We start from the raw sequence: 16,815 nt of genomic DNA, 5'->3' as shown, positions 1-16,815 counted from the left end.
CTCCCTCTCTCTCTCTCTCTCTCTCTCTCTCCCTCACACACACACACACACACACACACACACACACACACACACACACACACACACACACAGGAAACACTGTCACAGTAAAAAAAAAAAAATTTTTAAAGGAGGCATGAAGTGGCATTGAATTTGTAAATTGCATGTTGCGCTAAATTCTCTGGCTTTGCTTATTAGACTCATTGTAGTTTTAATTTGTTTTGGTTTTTTATTCATATTTTAGATTTGCTAATACATAAAAGGCTTTGAGTTTTACCTGTCTTGCTGATTATTGTACTTTTTATCTACCTACTTTGGATTGCTGAAACTTATTTTGTATAGGCTCTTCCATCAAAAGTGACGTTTGAAAGCTGTTACGCCTGAAAGCTGAAGGCAACTCATCCTTATACTCCTGCGTACGTGATCTAGTCAAAGGGAGGACTGTTCTGGCCACATATTGTTTCGAAATTCCCACCGCGATTAAAACCTGAGAAACCTTGTGTTCTCATGTGCCTGTAATAAATAAGATGTGGGTGAATATTTCCTGGAATTTTAGTGAGAGCAAATGAATGCTGAAAGAGGGGTTTGCTATTTGTTACCACTGTTGCCCTGTCTGTGGCTTGATGAGATTTGTTACCAGTGAGACTGAGGCGACGACCTCTTTTCTTTTATCCGATGGTTGTAAGGTTGTAGCAGTTACACAAATTACCACTCCAAATATGAGCTGAACCCGACTTGGCAGTAATGAACACACCCGCATGCACCATTCATGCATTATTTCCCTAGCGGTATTTTTATTTTCAGAATGTAGTCCAAAAGAAAAAAGTAGAAACACATCTGTAATGAGCTGTACTGGCTTTCGTCACATATGCAATGCTGTTGTAGATGTTAACCCTTCCTGGTGGAAAACTGGTGCACTCCATTAACAGACCATTCATAAAATTTAACAGGTGTAAGGAAGAACTCTGTACAGAAGGCTTCCTCCAAACCTTAACCATCCAAATTGTAGAAAAAAGGGCGCATATATATATATATATATATAAAGATCACAAAAGGCACATCAGAAATAATAACTTTTCCTGCATTTGTAAGGTTTAAATTTTGAGAGGTGAAGTTGCCAATTCTGACCGTCACACCTGTAATTCACCAATTAAGCCTCAAATTGCTTTGGACACTCACACAGTGTAGTGTTGACAGTAAAATAGTAGAAATGAACCGGACTCATTTATTATGTTTTGTATTTTGTGGTTATGTATTATTTTACTAATTCTTCAATAACTTCAAAATGCGTCTATGCATTTTCCTTGTGAGGGTCTGAGTTGTCTGGAATTTTCTATTACTTCTTTCAACTACTCTATTTTGCCCCCTTCTGGTAAAATTACACATCTCTTCAAGTCAGGGCATCATGTCCAGATTTTAAATAACTGTTTTCGGGGGTAAACCCAGGCTGATATCACTGAAACCACAAAACTTAGTACCTTAAAACAATGACCACATAATGCATCAGAGCATGTAAAACATGCTTTGTTGATGATGCGTGCAGGAGGATTGTGGAGTTGATCCGGAATCCCCATGACGTTCCTATTTTTAGTGAGGACAGCGGACAGGAGCTACGGTGCTGAGCTTGAAATAATTGGGAGACTTTTTAAACATAAAATAGCTTGCTGAGACTTCTTCCTCTATACATCTTGAACTTGTACACATCTACTGAATCAAATCAACAGTCCAGGTTCAATAAGAATGCTCCCTCATAACTATCTGGTCCATTCAGGTATTTACTATAAAATATTTACACACAGCTGAGGTTTTTATTATTATTATTATTATTATTATTATTATTATTTATTTGACAAGCAGCAGAATCATGTTTGTCACCTCATGTTTTTTGTTGTTGTTTTTTTTTCCATTTGGAAAGTAAATACAATTATCAGTATAACAGTTTTATTACAATATTCTTTTTCCTTACTTTGATACATTAAAAAACAAAAACAAAACACTACAACTGCAAACGTGAGAAAAGAAAGCATGGTTGTTTCTCAGACGTCGCAGCACATCCAGTCGCTCTCTTGGTTGCTTGGTTACGATTATATCGTCTAAAAATGTATTATCATCTCGCGCTTAAATAGCTATAGGCATTTCTCTCTCTTTTCCCCCCCCATTGACGCACTGGGCGTGGCACTGGTGATGTTGTAAACAGCATAAAATCAGAAAAGTGGGTGGGCCAGAGGTGAGGTGGGGGTGTTGATGGCTGCCTGCTTGCTTTGAGGACTCCCCCCACCCCACCCAACTCCAAAGATGGAGGCACAGTCCTGCTTCATCCCACAGGGAGAGAGCCTGAGCCCCAGCCAAAAAAATTAAAGACATGGTTTGCGGTTTATTGTCCGCTTAATGACGCTTCCTTTATGCGACATAGCTGTACTCATCTGCAGACGTCTGGCTTCGCTCAATGTACTGCTTGTCGATAAGCACCTCGATACACTTCTTGATCATGCTGATACTGGGGTTGAACCGGGCTTTGGACTGGTTGATCACCTTGGAAAAAACAAAGAGACACTCATCAGGTTCACCCACTGATACTAATGCGTGAAGTAACCTCTTTACTTAGGGAACATATTAAGGTGATGTAGGCATCCTCTCTGCTATCATTACCTACAGAACTACTGCTAAAACATCAGGCTTTCTGTACATAAGTGCAATTCACACTGATGGAAATTAACTTGGTCAATTGTTCTGCAGAAATTAGTTTATTGCAGAGCAGGAACTGGTAGACTTGGGGGGGGAAACAGGAGGAAGGCTGCACACAGCCCTTTGTGGAAATGGCCCAGGCTGCCCTAATGTACGACAGGAATGCAGAGAGGGTGGAAATCCACTAAATCAATCCTCCATCAGGGGTGGGGTGGGGGGGGTGTGTGCATGTGTTCATCCACATGGTGCTAATATCTACAAAAACAACATGCCTGAACAACTGTATGGTAGCACAGGTAGACAGGTGAGTTCTGTGCATGATGCCCTGCTGAACATGCGTGCAGTGCATGTGTGCGCGTATGTGTGTAAAGACACACATGGTCCCCAGGCATGACAGTGATCATTCATCAAGTCTCACACCCCAGCCTTTACAGAGCAGTCATCTCTCACTCTGCAGGAATTCAGCTTAAGATGTACAGAGTAAGCCCAGGGCTAAAAGGCACTACATCTCATGTATATATACCACTTTATATCAAAGGACATTATAACTTTTTCTGGCTCGCGTGAAAATTAAGGGATCCCATTAGTTGCAATTAATTGTATGGCTATTAATGCACATCGGCAATTCAGTAGTTCTTGATATCCTGAAAATATATTTAAACATATATAAAAGTACTATGAGGAGAGTCAGTATATGTTTCAAAACCCTTTAGATAAGACTGTGTGTGTGTGTGTGAGAGAGAGAGAGAGAGAGAGAGAGAGAGAGAGAGAGAGAGAGAGTGAGTGATAGAGGGAGATTGAGAATGGAAAAAAGTTTGTGTACTCCAAAAGATATGTTCATAACAGAAGTACAATATGTACAACTGTTACAGCTAGACATGCAAGAGCTGGAAATATAAAATATTACAATTTTTTCCCCTTTTCCCTCTGCCTCATATCACATCATTTCAATGTTTATTGCAGATTTTTTTCTCCCTCTCTCTCTCACACACACACACACACACACACACACACAGAGAGAACATGGAGAAGGTGAGACAGAAAGAAAGAGAATGTGACTGAAAGTGAGACTCACTTCTTGTATGAGGGCATTGTGTCTCAGAACCTTCCTGGCTTTCATGATCCTCACTATAGCAGCCTGTAAATACATTTTTCTGTCTTCATCCACGGCACTCCTCGTCTGTTCCAGCTCCTAACATACACACTCAGTCATAAAGCAGTACTAACATGACAACACAGTGTGTACACACTGGGTATTTCTGTTAGTTGCCTGTAGTGCTGCACCTGTGGCGTGTCCCGTTGCATTGACGTAGTGATTTTAAACTTTGTTCTTTTACTAGTGAAATTCATATTTAGTGAGAAAGTAGATTCAGTCTCAATTTCCTCCTGGATATAAAGGAGAGGAAAAGTCGTATCATATCATGATTCCCTTTCAATATGTGCAGCTAAAAATAAAAACTATCAAGTCACATTCCAAATGTACCCATAAAATATTTATTTTTAGTGAGAAGCCATACTCAAAAACAAGCACTGAAATAAGAGCATGATCAGCGGGTTCAACTTCACTTGAGTTTTCTGTCCATTACACAGAAAGGGTTAAACAAAGGTGGTCGACCAGAGGGAAGTGGCTATTGTAGCTGCATCTGAAGCTGCAGAAGCGCTCCCGCAACCCTACCTTCTGTGAGTCGTGGTTGATCATCTTGACATCCAGCAGGGACTTGATGGTCTTCTGGAGCTCCTTCTCGTTCATCTGCGTGCTGTCCTGCAGCTCTTTATAGCTCACCGTCTCACTGTTGTTGAAGACCAGCAGCACTGCCATCTGGTAGGTGGTGACCATGGCCACATAGGGCTTGGACAGGTAGTTCATCTTCACCTCACCTGAGAGAGGAAGGGAAGGTTAGAGATTAAGTGAATGAAGGAGACTATAAAAACAACTCCGGACTGGATGCACGCCAGGGGTCTCCCCCCCCCCCCCCCCATTCCAATAAAACGTGACTGAGAACTTGTAGACAGCAGCATCTGAAAGTAGGGGCACAGCCTTGAGAGGTTCTTTCTGCTGCCATCAGTTGATTCGGTATTTGCACATACATCCCCGTTACACATACAAAGTAGCCCTCAACAAATGCTTAAAAGGCCTGCTCTGAAACATCACACACGACTAATCACACAATATAACCATTTGTGTAAATGTGATAACCATAAAAGTGATGGGGTGTGTGTGTGTGTGTGTGTGTGTGTGTGTGTTTGGCCTGCTGTACCAGTAGATTACTAAATGCTTTGGACTACAGATCTGTGGGGTAATTAGACTCTGGGTGCAGGGTAGGTCACTGTAATCTTGTGGATCATGGTAATTTTTCCTGGTTCCAGACATTACACCACCCAGAATACACAGCTAGCACGGATGCTTCATGAAACCACAAAAAAAACGAAAACAAACACTACAACTACTAAACCACTAAAAGAATCCTCCACTGTTTTAAATAAAGCTCTGGAGTCCGGCTACCATTAGTCCTATGACATTAGCCCTGTGTACTGGATAAAGGTTTCAAGCTATAATCATGTTATGTGAAAACAAAAGAAGTAGTATGAACCGTAAAAAGATTTACTGATGCACTCTAAATAAGTATTCATTTGTTTCTGACTCTGTCGAAACACACTGTACCTGTGCAGAGATAGTGTAGCCAGGTCAGCTTCCTCCCACTGAAATGCTGGTTATAAAACAGTTCAAACTGGGGGGAAAAGACAAATCACCATTAGAGCAAACGGTGGCAGATCTGAATCGCACATTACGTTATAGACTTTTTTTCTCCTTTAACATAATTTGATCCTCAACAAATGTGGACACACTGATCTTGCTGTGTAATCACAGTGACAGAACTATAACTGCACTTCGGGTTTGCCAAAGGCTAACTAACCATTTGTACACTCTTCTCCAGTTCCTGAGGGATGGCAAACGTAGAAGAGGCGACTTGTGTGAGAGGCCATGCCCCTGCCTGGAACGAACACACACACACACACACACACACACACACACACACACAAACACACATAATAAGCACACAGACACAAACACATATAATAAGCACACACACACATGAAAATACATATGCACACCATATTTCATCTGAAAATCGCTTCATATTTCTTAAAACCAAGAGAGTTTAGGGTTAACTTGTCTGAATTTGTCTACAATTGGAAAAGACCTGTCTGGGATATTGCATGCCAAAATACCTACACTTTAAGCATTATGAACCAATCTAAAACAATAATTTCTCAAGCCCAGTGGCATAATACCCTCTAGCTCTGCATGTGTGTGTGTGTGTGTGGGTGGTCCCCCTCTCCCCCTTCCTCACACAATCACTTTCTCACCTGTAACACATAGATCTGAAAACTGATGCCCAGGTCCACCACTGTCTCCTGGGTTTTGATGAAGTTGTTGAACTTGTTGTTGAGGTCAGCACTGACGCTCATGTCTGTGTACATTCTGTGCAGTTTGCTTGTGAACTCATATCCACACGCTTGCTGCAAAGCAAAGCACAGAGAGAAAGAAAAAAGTATATATATATATATATATATATGAGAGAGAGAGAGAGAGAGAGAGAGAGAGAGAGAAACAGGAGGAGGGAAAGAGGATGATTTGTACATGTTCATAACAAAGCCCTTCATTTGTGATACTGATCAAACATAATGACAGCTGTGGTACAGGGACAGAGTGGATGACTAGTGATTAGTTCTGCTGAGTCACATCTGTGAACTTTTAGAGTGTAAAATTACAAGCCACTTCTAAAGAGCGGAGTGAAAAATGCTTCTTGTTCTACCTTTAGTTTGTTGATCATGGCTTCTTCTGAGTCCATGGATAATGAAAGCCCATGTATTAACCTCTTGGCAAGCATTCTTGCATAAAACTATGACAGAAGTAAGACCAACAGTCCATTTTTTTGAAGTATGTAAAGATACCCAGAAACACTTGCAAATGTTTTACCCAATTGAGTACGACATACAAACATAATTATTAAAGATGGCACCAATGCAATACCCTGTATGGTAATCTGATAGAAATCAGCAAAAAAATTCAGCTGTTCAGTTTTTTCTAGTTAGAAAGAATTATCATCTTGCTATCATTATCAGATCCAATTTCTATTGGTTTTAAGCAGAGGTCAAGTCTGAAAGAATTATAAGATCAATACTAAGTTGATGTGGAATTAATGTTGAATTCAGTAATGAGAAAAAAAATGCAGACAAACTAGAGAGTAAATGTCAGGAGTCATTGAGTGAGCCAGTCATGGGGGGGGGGGGGGGGGGGTGAGTGGGCTTGTGTGTGTGCGCTTGTGTGTGTGTGTGTGTGTGTGTGTGTGTGTGTGTGTGTGTGTGTGTGTGTGTGTGTGTTGAGGGTGACTACAGTACACCTGAGAACAAAGGGGATGATCAAGGCAATAAACATCACCGCACTAAGAGAGACACTGTATAGTATAGTAATGAAAGGTAGAAAATTAAATGCTTCAGTCTTGTAGACAGTTACTTTTTTTGTTTATAAATCTTTCATATACATGCATGAAGCTATAAAATATAGCACATATAATATATTCTGCACAAAATAATTTCCCAATCAACAAAAACACAGCTCTACGGTGGAGTTTAATGAGAAAAATCAGATCAGTATCAGGCGACATTCACAAGATATTGGTATCAGATCAGTACAGAAAAATCAGTATTGTGCCATCTCTCTAATTATACAAAAATCAATATGAGCCAGACTGGACCAATCCAGAGCTGAGGTGTCTTTCCTGCTGAACTCACCTTCTGAAACACATCTTTGTCGTCTATGTATTTGAAGACGGTGATGAAGCTGCTCAGCTTATCTTCCACCTCATTCTCGGTCATCCCTTTTGCAGATTTCTTCAGCAGATTGTCACAGTACTTAGCGAGCTGTAACACAAAAACACACACGCACACACACACACACACACAGATGTGAACACACACACACACACGATTGCACACCTAACAAAAAAACAAACAACAACCCAACTGTCTCAGCATATCATCCGATAGTGACATATTGTGAAACAAAAGGTTGTTGAGCACCACAAATACCAGTTCAGGCGCTTTGCAGATGGATTTGGGTTCTCTGTAGTTTACTACCGAAGTCAAAGCCTGTAACAGAAGCGCGCAATAAAGTCAAAACCTGAAACATAAATATGCAATAAAAATGCCACTGTTAAGTACAATTACAACGCTTCTGCAAGCACTGAGTGCCATAAAACCAAATCGACTGCATCTGGCACATTGGTGCCACGTACTGGACTAAAAGTATAATTACAGTTCAAACTGTGTTGACAACTGCATCCACGTATAAATAAAGAAAAAATAATAATATTAGGACATCGGTGGTTATAGCACACACCTCATTTTCGCATTGTGGTTGTGTGTTTCAAAGATATAGAGGTATAAACAAATATAACTGAAGTAAATGTGCACATATACTACATAAATACAGTACCTATGTTTTACCAAACCATCTCAGACAGGACTAACTAGATATGCTTTTATATTATAGAACAAGCCTGCACATGCTGGGATTACAAGTCTGTGCAAACCTGATAGACTAACAAGATAGCGCATGTTGGTGGCCCTGTATGAGAATTATTTGTTTACCTATAACAGTGACCTCTTTTCCAACAAAATCTCTGTTTAATAAGCGCATGCTGTTTACCTTGTCAAGTGCGCTCATGAAGTGCTGGTCTCCATTTAAGACTGTGTTAATCAGCTGTACAAATTTACTATGGACCTCCAACACAGACTCCACAAACTGGGTTGGCATCTGCAGAATAGAATAAGACATGAACTGCTGAAGTATGCAGTAATCAAAGACCAAACAGAGCAGATAAGCCCTTCTTTATACAACAGAGCTCAGATTATCTCAAGTAAAATCATCACACCAGTCAGCCAGCCATTATCAGATTACTGGAAGTAACAATACATACAATACCAATAGACAGACTGAACATTCAAACAACATGAAGTGCAAGACAAGTGACAGCAATGGTGCCCGTTATCACCTAAGAAAGGGAAGAAAGTTTCAAACCTGCCAATCATTTTACTGCAGCAAATCAAATAACTGCTGAGATGTGACAGCGTACAAACTCGTTCATGTAGTCGACCCAGTTACACGGTGAAACTGCCTTTATGATGATGATGATGATGATGATGATGTATTAATGAAATGTTCCAAAACCGCATGCCTTAATTCCAACACACACACCCAAACTTACATTTTCCTGAGAGAGGTTACTCGTGGCTCGGAGCCCCTCGTCGTGAATGTGCACCTGCAGCTCCTGTATCATGTGAGGTAAGCCGCTGGAGACAGCCCGGAGCAGGGTGTACATGTTCGCCATGTCTGAAACCCAGCCAGAACAAGCAGCGGTAAATCCCCCCCCATTTAAGCGGGCAGGCCAGTGCTTGGGCTCGGACGCGTCCCACTGCTCAGGGAGAAGTGCTGCTTCACAACAGTCATCACAACAGCAAACACGGCAGCCGAGCGGCGCAGCTCGTAGAAAGTTACGCAAACGCTCAGCCATTGCTTTGACTCACAAAAGAATAGCACACAGCAGAATGCCTTCATCCATGACGCACAACACAACGTAGAGCCCAGCTTTAGGAGGGCCAGGGACTCTAACTTGACAACTTGAAAATACCATTCTGACACTCCTGATTGAGGCCCAGAGCTTTCATTTATACAGTAATTATACAGCACTTACAGTAACTGAACAGTAAAAATGGGTGTGTATTGTCTCTTTTCATCGGTTTTAGGGCTGCACAAAAAAAACAGGAAATGACGATGTCTACAGGTGGTCTGCAATGTGTACACTTGCATTGAGTGTGTCGGGTTGAAGATTAATACTACCAATGGCCCCAAGTGCCATTCCACATGAATAATATAGACTCACTTGCCACTTAATTCACATTCTCAATGGCCATAATATTAGGGAGGCCTAGCAGGTGCATTCTACATATGTACTATTACACACCGTAGCCCAGGTGAGCCATGCAAAACTTGGCGTTTACCCTCTTCAGCACTGATGAGTGTATGACCAGGGCCATCGCTGTACTCACTGACTATTCCAGACTACTGTCAACACAGCAGTGACACCAAGATGGTAATGATATGGTAGTGGGTGTTCTGCTGGTAAGAGGGTGTCAGGAAAGAGAGTGTTGCTTGAGTTTTTACAAACGTGAGAGTCACTGCGGGGCAGAGCGGCCAGCCAACTAGAAACATCCAGCCAATATTAGTTTTGTGATCAGAAACTGATTAAGTTGTACGCACACACACACACACACACACACACACACACACACACACACACGTCCAAACATACACACAATCCTTATGATCGGCCATCACATCACCGCATTTCCCCCACCAAACATATCCAATGGAAACAGAGGGTGAGAACAACATAACATTAAAGCATTCTTAAAATCACCTAAAACACTGCAAGAGACAGTATGTATCCAGTGACACAGGCATAAACCTGAACACTAAAAAAAAATGTAACTTAAAAATAGTGCAGTATTAAATGCAGGTGTGCCTGAGTCCAGACCTGGAGACCTTGGTTCCAATCCTTACATAATCCACCTGTCTCTAATACTGAGATGCTACTGAAGACCTTGAATAACTGGATTGGGTATATTAGAACAGGGTCGAACTCTGCAGGGCAGTAGAGGTAGGCTTGGGTGTCTGATTATTTTTTACATTTGCAGTAACTCCTGTTCTAATATATAATAATTCCTAATTAATTACAACTCAATAATGCTGCAAATTAGAAAAAAAATACTCTAGTTCCATCATCTGTTCTGGATCTTCCTCTCTCAATATGCCAAATTTTCCACCTCAAAAAGCAACCTTTTGCTAACTATCTTTCTTTCTTTCTTTCTTTCAGGGGTTTGATGCAGATCAATTCAACATTTGTATAAAAGCAAGTGGAAACTCCTCTACTGACAACGCTAAATATTACTGCCACTGCATCAACACAAACATCGTTACTGTTCCTATTTTCGATCATCCGTACTTTGTAAGATGTCCAATTCCAGCAGCCACACTGCTAAACCACATGGCTCAGCATCTTCTCCAGCAATGTGAACTTTGGCCAGTTAGTTATGGTAGTGCTACACCAAACAGGTGAATCTCTGAAAACTCTTTGGTAAGCTGGTGTTATAGTGAGTACAGCTTTGATCACATCATCCCAACACTGCAAAAAATTTAGCACTACAGACACTAGAAGCTAAATACTGGAAGTAGAGTGAGGAAAGGAGGCATGACCATGAGGTCAGCAGTGTACACACCATCTCTCTTCTCTTGTCTGACGATGTTCTGGCACTCGCCATGCAGGAACTGTAGGTGGTCGGCCACCATCCTCTGCTGGCATTCGTGGATGACTTTGGCGTAGGAGCTCGGGTGAAGGTACTTCCGACATCGCACCTCTTCATCTTTCAACCGCCCTAAAACCTTCAGCCGAAAGGCCAGAGACAAGAACCGTAAATAACCAAACACACTGCTCATCAGAGGCAACGCTGACTGTGGCAAGAGATACGTTTACAGTTCGGGTTTTGTTCACAGCGTTAGAATGATTCTGAACATCAGCATATGTAATCAGTACGATCCACTCGATATTCTGTCATATAAGAGAGAGAACTGTCTCCTACTGTAATGTTAAGTAAGTAAGTAAGAAGTCACTCTTACTGGTGATTCTGGCCAGCTACTCTGAAACTGGTTAGTGATTCTGGGAAGAGTAACAAAAAAGTGGAGAAATAGAGGCCCGACATGATGGACATTATTGAACAATGTGGAAAATCCAATATGCTGATCAAAGTCCCACAGGCAGAATAAATGTGATCGGACCTTTAATTTGACACTTAAGACTTAAAAATAAAAAAAAAAGAATGTGCATATACACCACCCCTACTACACCAGAGGAATTACATACATACATAGTCAACAAACTTGGAATTTCTACTTAAGCATACTGAAACCCTATCTACATAAAAAACAAAACCGAAGGAAAAATCAAAAATGACAAGAGGCCTCTTCAGACGGTTTCTAATATTATAAACACCAGAAAGATTAAACTAATCACCTTGTTAAAAAAAAGCAACCGATATCTTAACACAAGTTCACAGGCAACTAGATTCCTTTAAAGTAACCAAGCATGTTTAGAGCTACACAAGATAAGTTAAAACGATACATTAACGTGATAGTGTCAGGATTCCTTAGGAGTTCGTGGGCCTACATGGACATAGTATTCAGCCTAATCCAGACAGCACTGTATCCTGAGACACAGGGACTGAAAAAGACCCCTGAGAAATTGCACATCAATGTAAGAGTAACTGTATTTAACAAAAACAGAATGATCCACTATCGAAAAAACAAACAAAAAAAACCCCACCTTCAATATTTCAGAAACAAAAACCACTAGCTACCCGAGATGCCAACTTAGGAAGAATATATCGGATATTGATGTTAACTTTCAACAAATTGTGAATCTCCTGCTGCTATACATCATGAATAATATGTTAATAAACGCATTTGTGAACCGTTATTGTGTCATGCTTAAAGACTGTTGTGACCCCAATTCTATGGGTTTCTTAGATAAAGGGAATACTTTGACTCATTATAAAAACAAACACACAAAGACATCCGAGATACATTTGCATACTCAAGATCCGCAATATTAATATTGGAAAGACCAAAAATAAAATAACAATAACAGCCTTAATAGATGCCACCACCATCTTACCTTCTCCATATACTGAGAACAGTTGGACTCTTGCAGTAGGTTGGAGGCTTCTTGTTTGTAATACTCGCCTGTTTTTGTCAGAAAAGGCCCTTCAAAGATCTCCTGATAAAACTACAATGCAGCAACAAAGGTGTGGTCCACATGTTAGTTGTACAAGACGCACAGAGCATATCATCAGTCTTTACCCTTCTAAAATAGTATACAGTACAAGTTATTTGTTCTCTGTGTTCCACTTACTTCACAATAAGAATCATACATTTCTTATTATAAGCATAGATATATGAAACTCTCTCAATTAAACCAAAACCTTTTCATTCCCATTTCACTGGCACCCACCTTTAGAGGAAACTTTTTCTTGTACTGTTCAACATGAACAAAGGAGTTGATAACCCCATGGATTACTTTCTGATTCGGGTTTTCTCCACACCGGTCACTACGAACATCACAGTTTTATATCAGACAGAATTTTCATTCACTTGCTCGGCACTTCAACACAGCTGATGAGAAGCAGTTTGACGAGACCGGTTTGTTCATAAACACAGACCAGCGCGACATCAGAAACGCAGCGCTGTGTGTGAGGGGTTTTAGTCGCGCGGCGGGACCTACTTTTTTATTTCTTTCAGAAGCATTCGGATCAGCGTGGCCTGAAGCGGCTCGATCATCAGCTTTCTCCACATATCAAGTGCAAGCTGAAAGTGAAATGAACACCATTATTTGAAATTTAGTCTGTGTAAAATGGCTCAGTTCTCAAGCCCTCAGGACAAGGCAATCTTCAGTCAGTTATCCTCTAGTAACAAACAGTTTAAACTGTGGATCCAACACAACCAACTTTCTTTCAACGCTGTAGACTCTATAAACTACAAGAGAAGAATAACTAGGCTGTGTCTGAAACAAGACCAGCGTGGCTCTGACTGTGTCTTTGGGCTTACCTCTCCGATCTCCATTAGTGGTTCATTCATATCCACCCCTCCATAGCCGTACTGCAGGTCTGCTTCAGTCAGCTTATTTTTCTTTATAAACTGTGTGTTGAGGTACCTAAGGAACCAACAATGGAAAACAAAGTAAAAAGCAAACATTGAAGGGTCTGTTCTTCCCTCACTGGTACCCTCAGACACAACGTTCAACATCTCATGTGAGCCCCTGCATGAAATGGTTGAGATCAAAGACAAGCAGTAGAAAAAAGTCCCAAAGCTACAATGAGTCACTGTTGGCTTCATTTCAACGGTTGTTTATTTCCACAGCTGCCCAACCTCAGCAGAACAGTGACACTGCCAGGAACCAGCCCAGCCCTGTAAACTCTATCTTATGGGACTGGCCTTCAACTTTGACTGGGCTTATGGGAAACAAACATTTTTTCTAGGAATGTTAAAGTGGACTTGATCCTTGTCATACAGTTGACTGCAGTGTGCAATCAAAACTGTATACGTTTTGATTTATATGAGTAGACAAAAAAAAAACAAAAAAAACAAAAACAAAACCAAAACCACCAAGATTTTCAGTTAATTTGAATCAACAATATTTTTAAAGTCCCAAGTTCAAGATTTTTAACTACAGGTGAACTGATACAGTGCCGAAGTAATCCATCTATATGTCAATAAAATAGACCTATCATGAAATAAAGGTAAAAACAGATGCACTTACACTACAGTGTACCAGTCAATAAATGTAACTATCAAGCAGCAGCTACTGTTTTACAGGTATGTCTCATCTGTGACTCATGAACTCATTTCACTGAAATCAGCCGAACAGTGAAAACCACTAATAATCAAGGCATTTATAAACAAATTATGTAATTTGCAAAGGATGTTTACATGAAATCATATATTCCATATACTTTCACCTCATATTACTTTCATAAGAACTAAATATAAACACTTTACATCTACATAAAATGTTCAAGTTTCATTGATATTTTTTTTTTAAAAGCATGTCTGCAAAAGAGTGTTTTGAAACATCCACCCACCTGTACAAGCTATCCATATAGTCAGCGCCCTTACTGTACTCCTCCCAGTATCTGTGATACATCAGGAGGACTTTCTCCTCAGACTCCAGCACTTTCTGCAAAGAGACAGCTCAGCTCAGCACAGTGGTACATCCGTGTCCGTTTGCCAGGGAAATGCGTGTTCCCCGTAAACATTCAAGTCAATGACTACAGTGAGAAACATCATCAGTATGACAAGAGACCAGGCCATGGGCCCCAGCTCACCTTATACAGCTGACGTACATGATTCTCCAGAAATACTTTTGTCTCTGTGTACAGCCGTTCACCCAGGGGTTCTGGGTATGCGACACACAATGCGTAAATATCGCTGATGTCTGGGTTAAAGGAACTAAGGTGGACTTGTAAATACAAGAAAAGAAATACTACATATGATATCTAAATGGAAAGGTGCAACACTATGACCATTACATCATCATTACTGTTTACCTCTATAAATTATTGCACCATTTCATCCAATACTGACCAAACCTGATCAGCACAAAAATCTGAATGAAATGACTAAGCACATTTATCACTTCTTCAAACTACGCTTTCCCTATGTCTCATGGATTCAACGTGAAACGCCAGGTAGGATACGAGAACCGATCGTTCCACGTCGCTCTCTCCACGTAATCGAGCATCACCACTGCCTTGATTGTCGTAAGAAGCTTGTTCCATGTCTCATCAAAATCCACAACCCGTGGTTTTAAGGACATTGTGGGGCTTCTACTACAAGCTGCTGACAAAAGAAAAAATTAATTCTAGCAAGTTATTATGTTACTACTGTGAAATGCAAGAACAATGCTGATTTCATAGTTAGCAACTTACTAACCTAGTACGATCATACAATATGAACACCAGGAAAATTAAGTAACACCGAGGCATAGTTTGGAAGGGAGGGGGGGCTACCCCCATAATTCCTACTCACACTAGTCATATCATGTATTAGGCTGGGGGGGGGTCAAACATTTAATTTTAAATCTCAATACACGCTTAACGCTATAGTCCGATTCTTAAAAGTTTATCAACACAGGCCAAATGTAAAATGAAGGAATATTTGATAAAATCAAATAAGGTTAGCGGGCAAGTCATCAACACGCTTTATGAAGGACGGCCAAGAAGAGCAGCTGAACATCTCGCAACAGCAGCAGAAACCAACTAGCTAGGGTTACCTGTTATAGGTGTGTGGACCTCAGTCCACAATAAAGTGCTGAACGTCTGCAAGACGCCGTCGTTATTATAGCACGTCCACACACATGCACAAAAGCAAATGTCTACCTGGGGCTTAAGCTATGCGACCACTTCGCTGGCAAATGTTCAATTCCGTGTGAGCCATGGCGAGTAAACACAGAAAACAAATTCTTCGTCTTATGAAAATGCGCTCACCTCCTGAGGCACAGCGACCACCAGCGCTACTGTTCGGAGGCCTAGGACAGCTAACCCGGCTGAGCTAGCGAGCCAGCGAGCCGGCCCGGCGATACGTTTTCACTCAGAGCAAACCAAGAAGGGATTTCTAAATAGCTACGTGAAGTGGTTAGGCCTATTCTCCGTTATATTACGCGACGCGGTTAGGTCGAGTTAACTGCTACTCGGCTAGCTTAGCTTATTTTAGCCATCTCGCCTTCTGAGCCCGACACAGCAGCTAGCTAACGGCTAACCTGGCCGGCTAGCCAGCTCAGCTACAAGGTCTCTTGCCGAGGCGAATCTGTCACGTACGACATTCGAAACATATTGACGTATATGCATATACCGCTAAAGAGATGTTTCCAGTATATAAATGCGATTACCTCGGGACAATGTCACTGTGCTGAATAAAACTTAAGTTCCCCTGCTGTCAAAAAGCTTGATAGCTTTCACTTATACCTCGTCCATCGTCGAACCTAAAGGAGCGCAATACTGCGTTAGGACGAGGGGTTTCAAATAGGAATTAATTTGTGCCTATGAGTAACTCCTCAACAGCAAAACAGGCAAATCATTGGGCGAGACGTTATATTTAATGAACAATATAAGAAATGTACAAAATATGCAGGTTGCATGGGAAAATAATTGAGAATATTAACAAACCTATTAAAACCAGTTACAACACCCCCATTCTGTCATGGTGTCGTCGAACTACGGTAACCGGCTTAGAACATTAACGCTGAGTACAGGTCGCGGGTTCTCGAAAGACAGCGTACTCTATGACATCATCCATTCGCTAAACGTCACGAGTGAACTGAAATAGACTAAAACGCCGTCATGACGTTACACTCGGTGGGGGTGTTCTATGTATGGCGGAACGGAAGCTTTAAATGTTTGTTGTTTTATTAGGTCACCAAATACAGAAGGAGAATCTTTCCAAGAATAAGAAAAGTC

At 41.0% G+C, this 16,815-nt stretch overlaps 1 protein-coding gene across 2 annotated transcripts; it reads right to left on the bottom strand.

Annotated features, from left to right (window-relative positions):
• Positions 1-1,924: 1,924 nt before the first annotated feature.
• On the bottom strand, positions 1,925-16,543 carry cul2 (cullin 2). 2 transcript variants are annotated; one of them, XM_027013322.3, is made up of 22 exons: positions 16,525-16,543; positions 16,248-16,340; positions 15,058-15,199; positions 14,686-14,788; positions 14,443-14,537; positions 13,409-13,514; positions 13,086-13,168; positions 12,816-12,912; positions 12,480-12,590; positions 11,029-11,191; positions 8,958-9,082; positions 8,399-8,506; positions 7,780-7,839; positions 7,483-7,611; positions 6,504-6,590; positions 6,055-6,207; positions 5,601-5,678; positions 5,348-5,414; positions 4,361-4,563; positions 3,970-4,071; positions 3,761-3,877; positions 1,925-2,532 (listed from the first exon to the last, which is right to left on the bottom strand). In XM_027013322.3, exons 3-22 carry the CDS (start codon positions 15,174-15,176, stop codon positions 2,401-2,403), a joined length of 2,238 nt encoding a protein of 745 aa, XP_026869123.1. In that variant the 5' UTR covers positions 15,177-15,199; positions 16,248-16,340; positions 16,525-16,543; the 3' UTR covers positions 1,925-2,400. The 2 variants fall into 2 exon arrangements, with proteins under 2 accessions (XP_026869123.1, XP_026869122.1); XM_027013321.3 differs by having other exon boundaries at positions 15,058-15,196; positions 16,525-16,542.
• Between the last annotated feature and the right edge of the window lie 272 nt (positions 16,544-16,815).

The sequence above is a fragment of the Electrophorus electricus genome, chromosome 14 (assembly GCF_041902795.1).
Source record: "Electrophorus electricus isolate QZ-2024a chromosome 14, ASM4190279v1, whole genome shotgun sequence".
Lineage (NCBI taxonomy): Eukaryota > Metazoa > Chordata > Actinopteri > Gymnotiformes > Gymnotidae > Electrophorus > Electrophorus electricus.
Note: the sequence above shows the minus strand (reverse complement) of the source record. Positions and strands in the feature narration are given on the sequence as shown.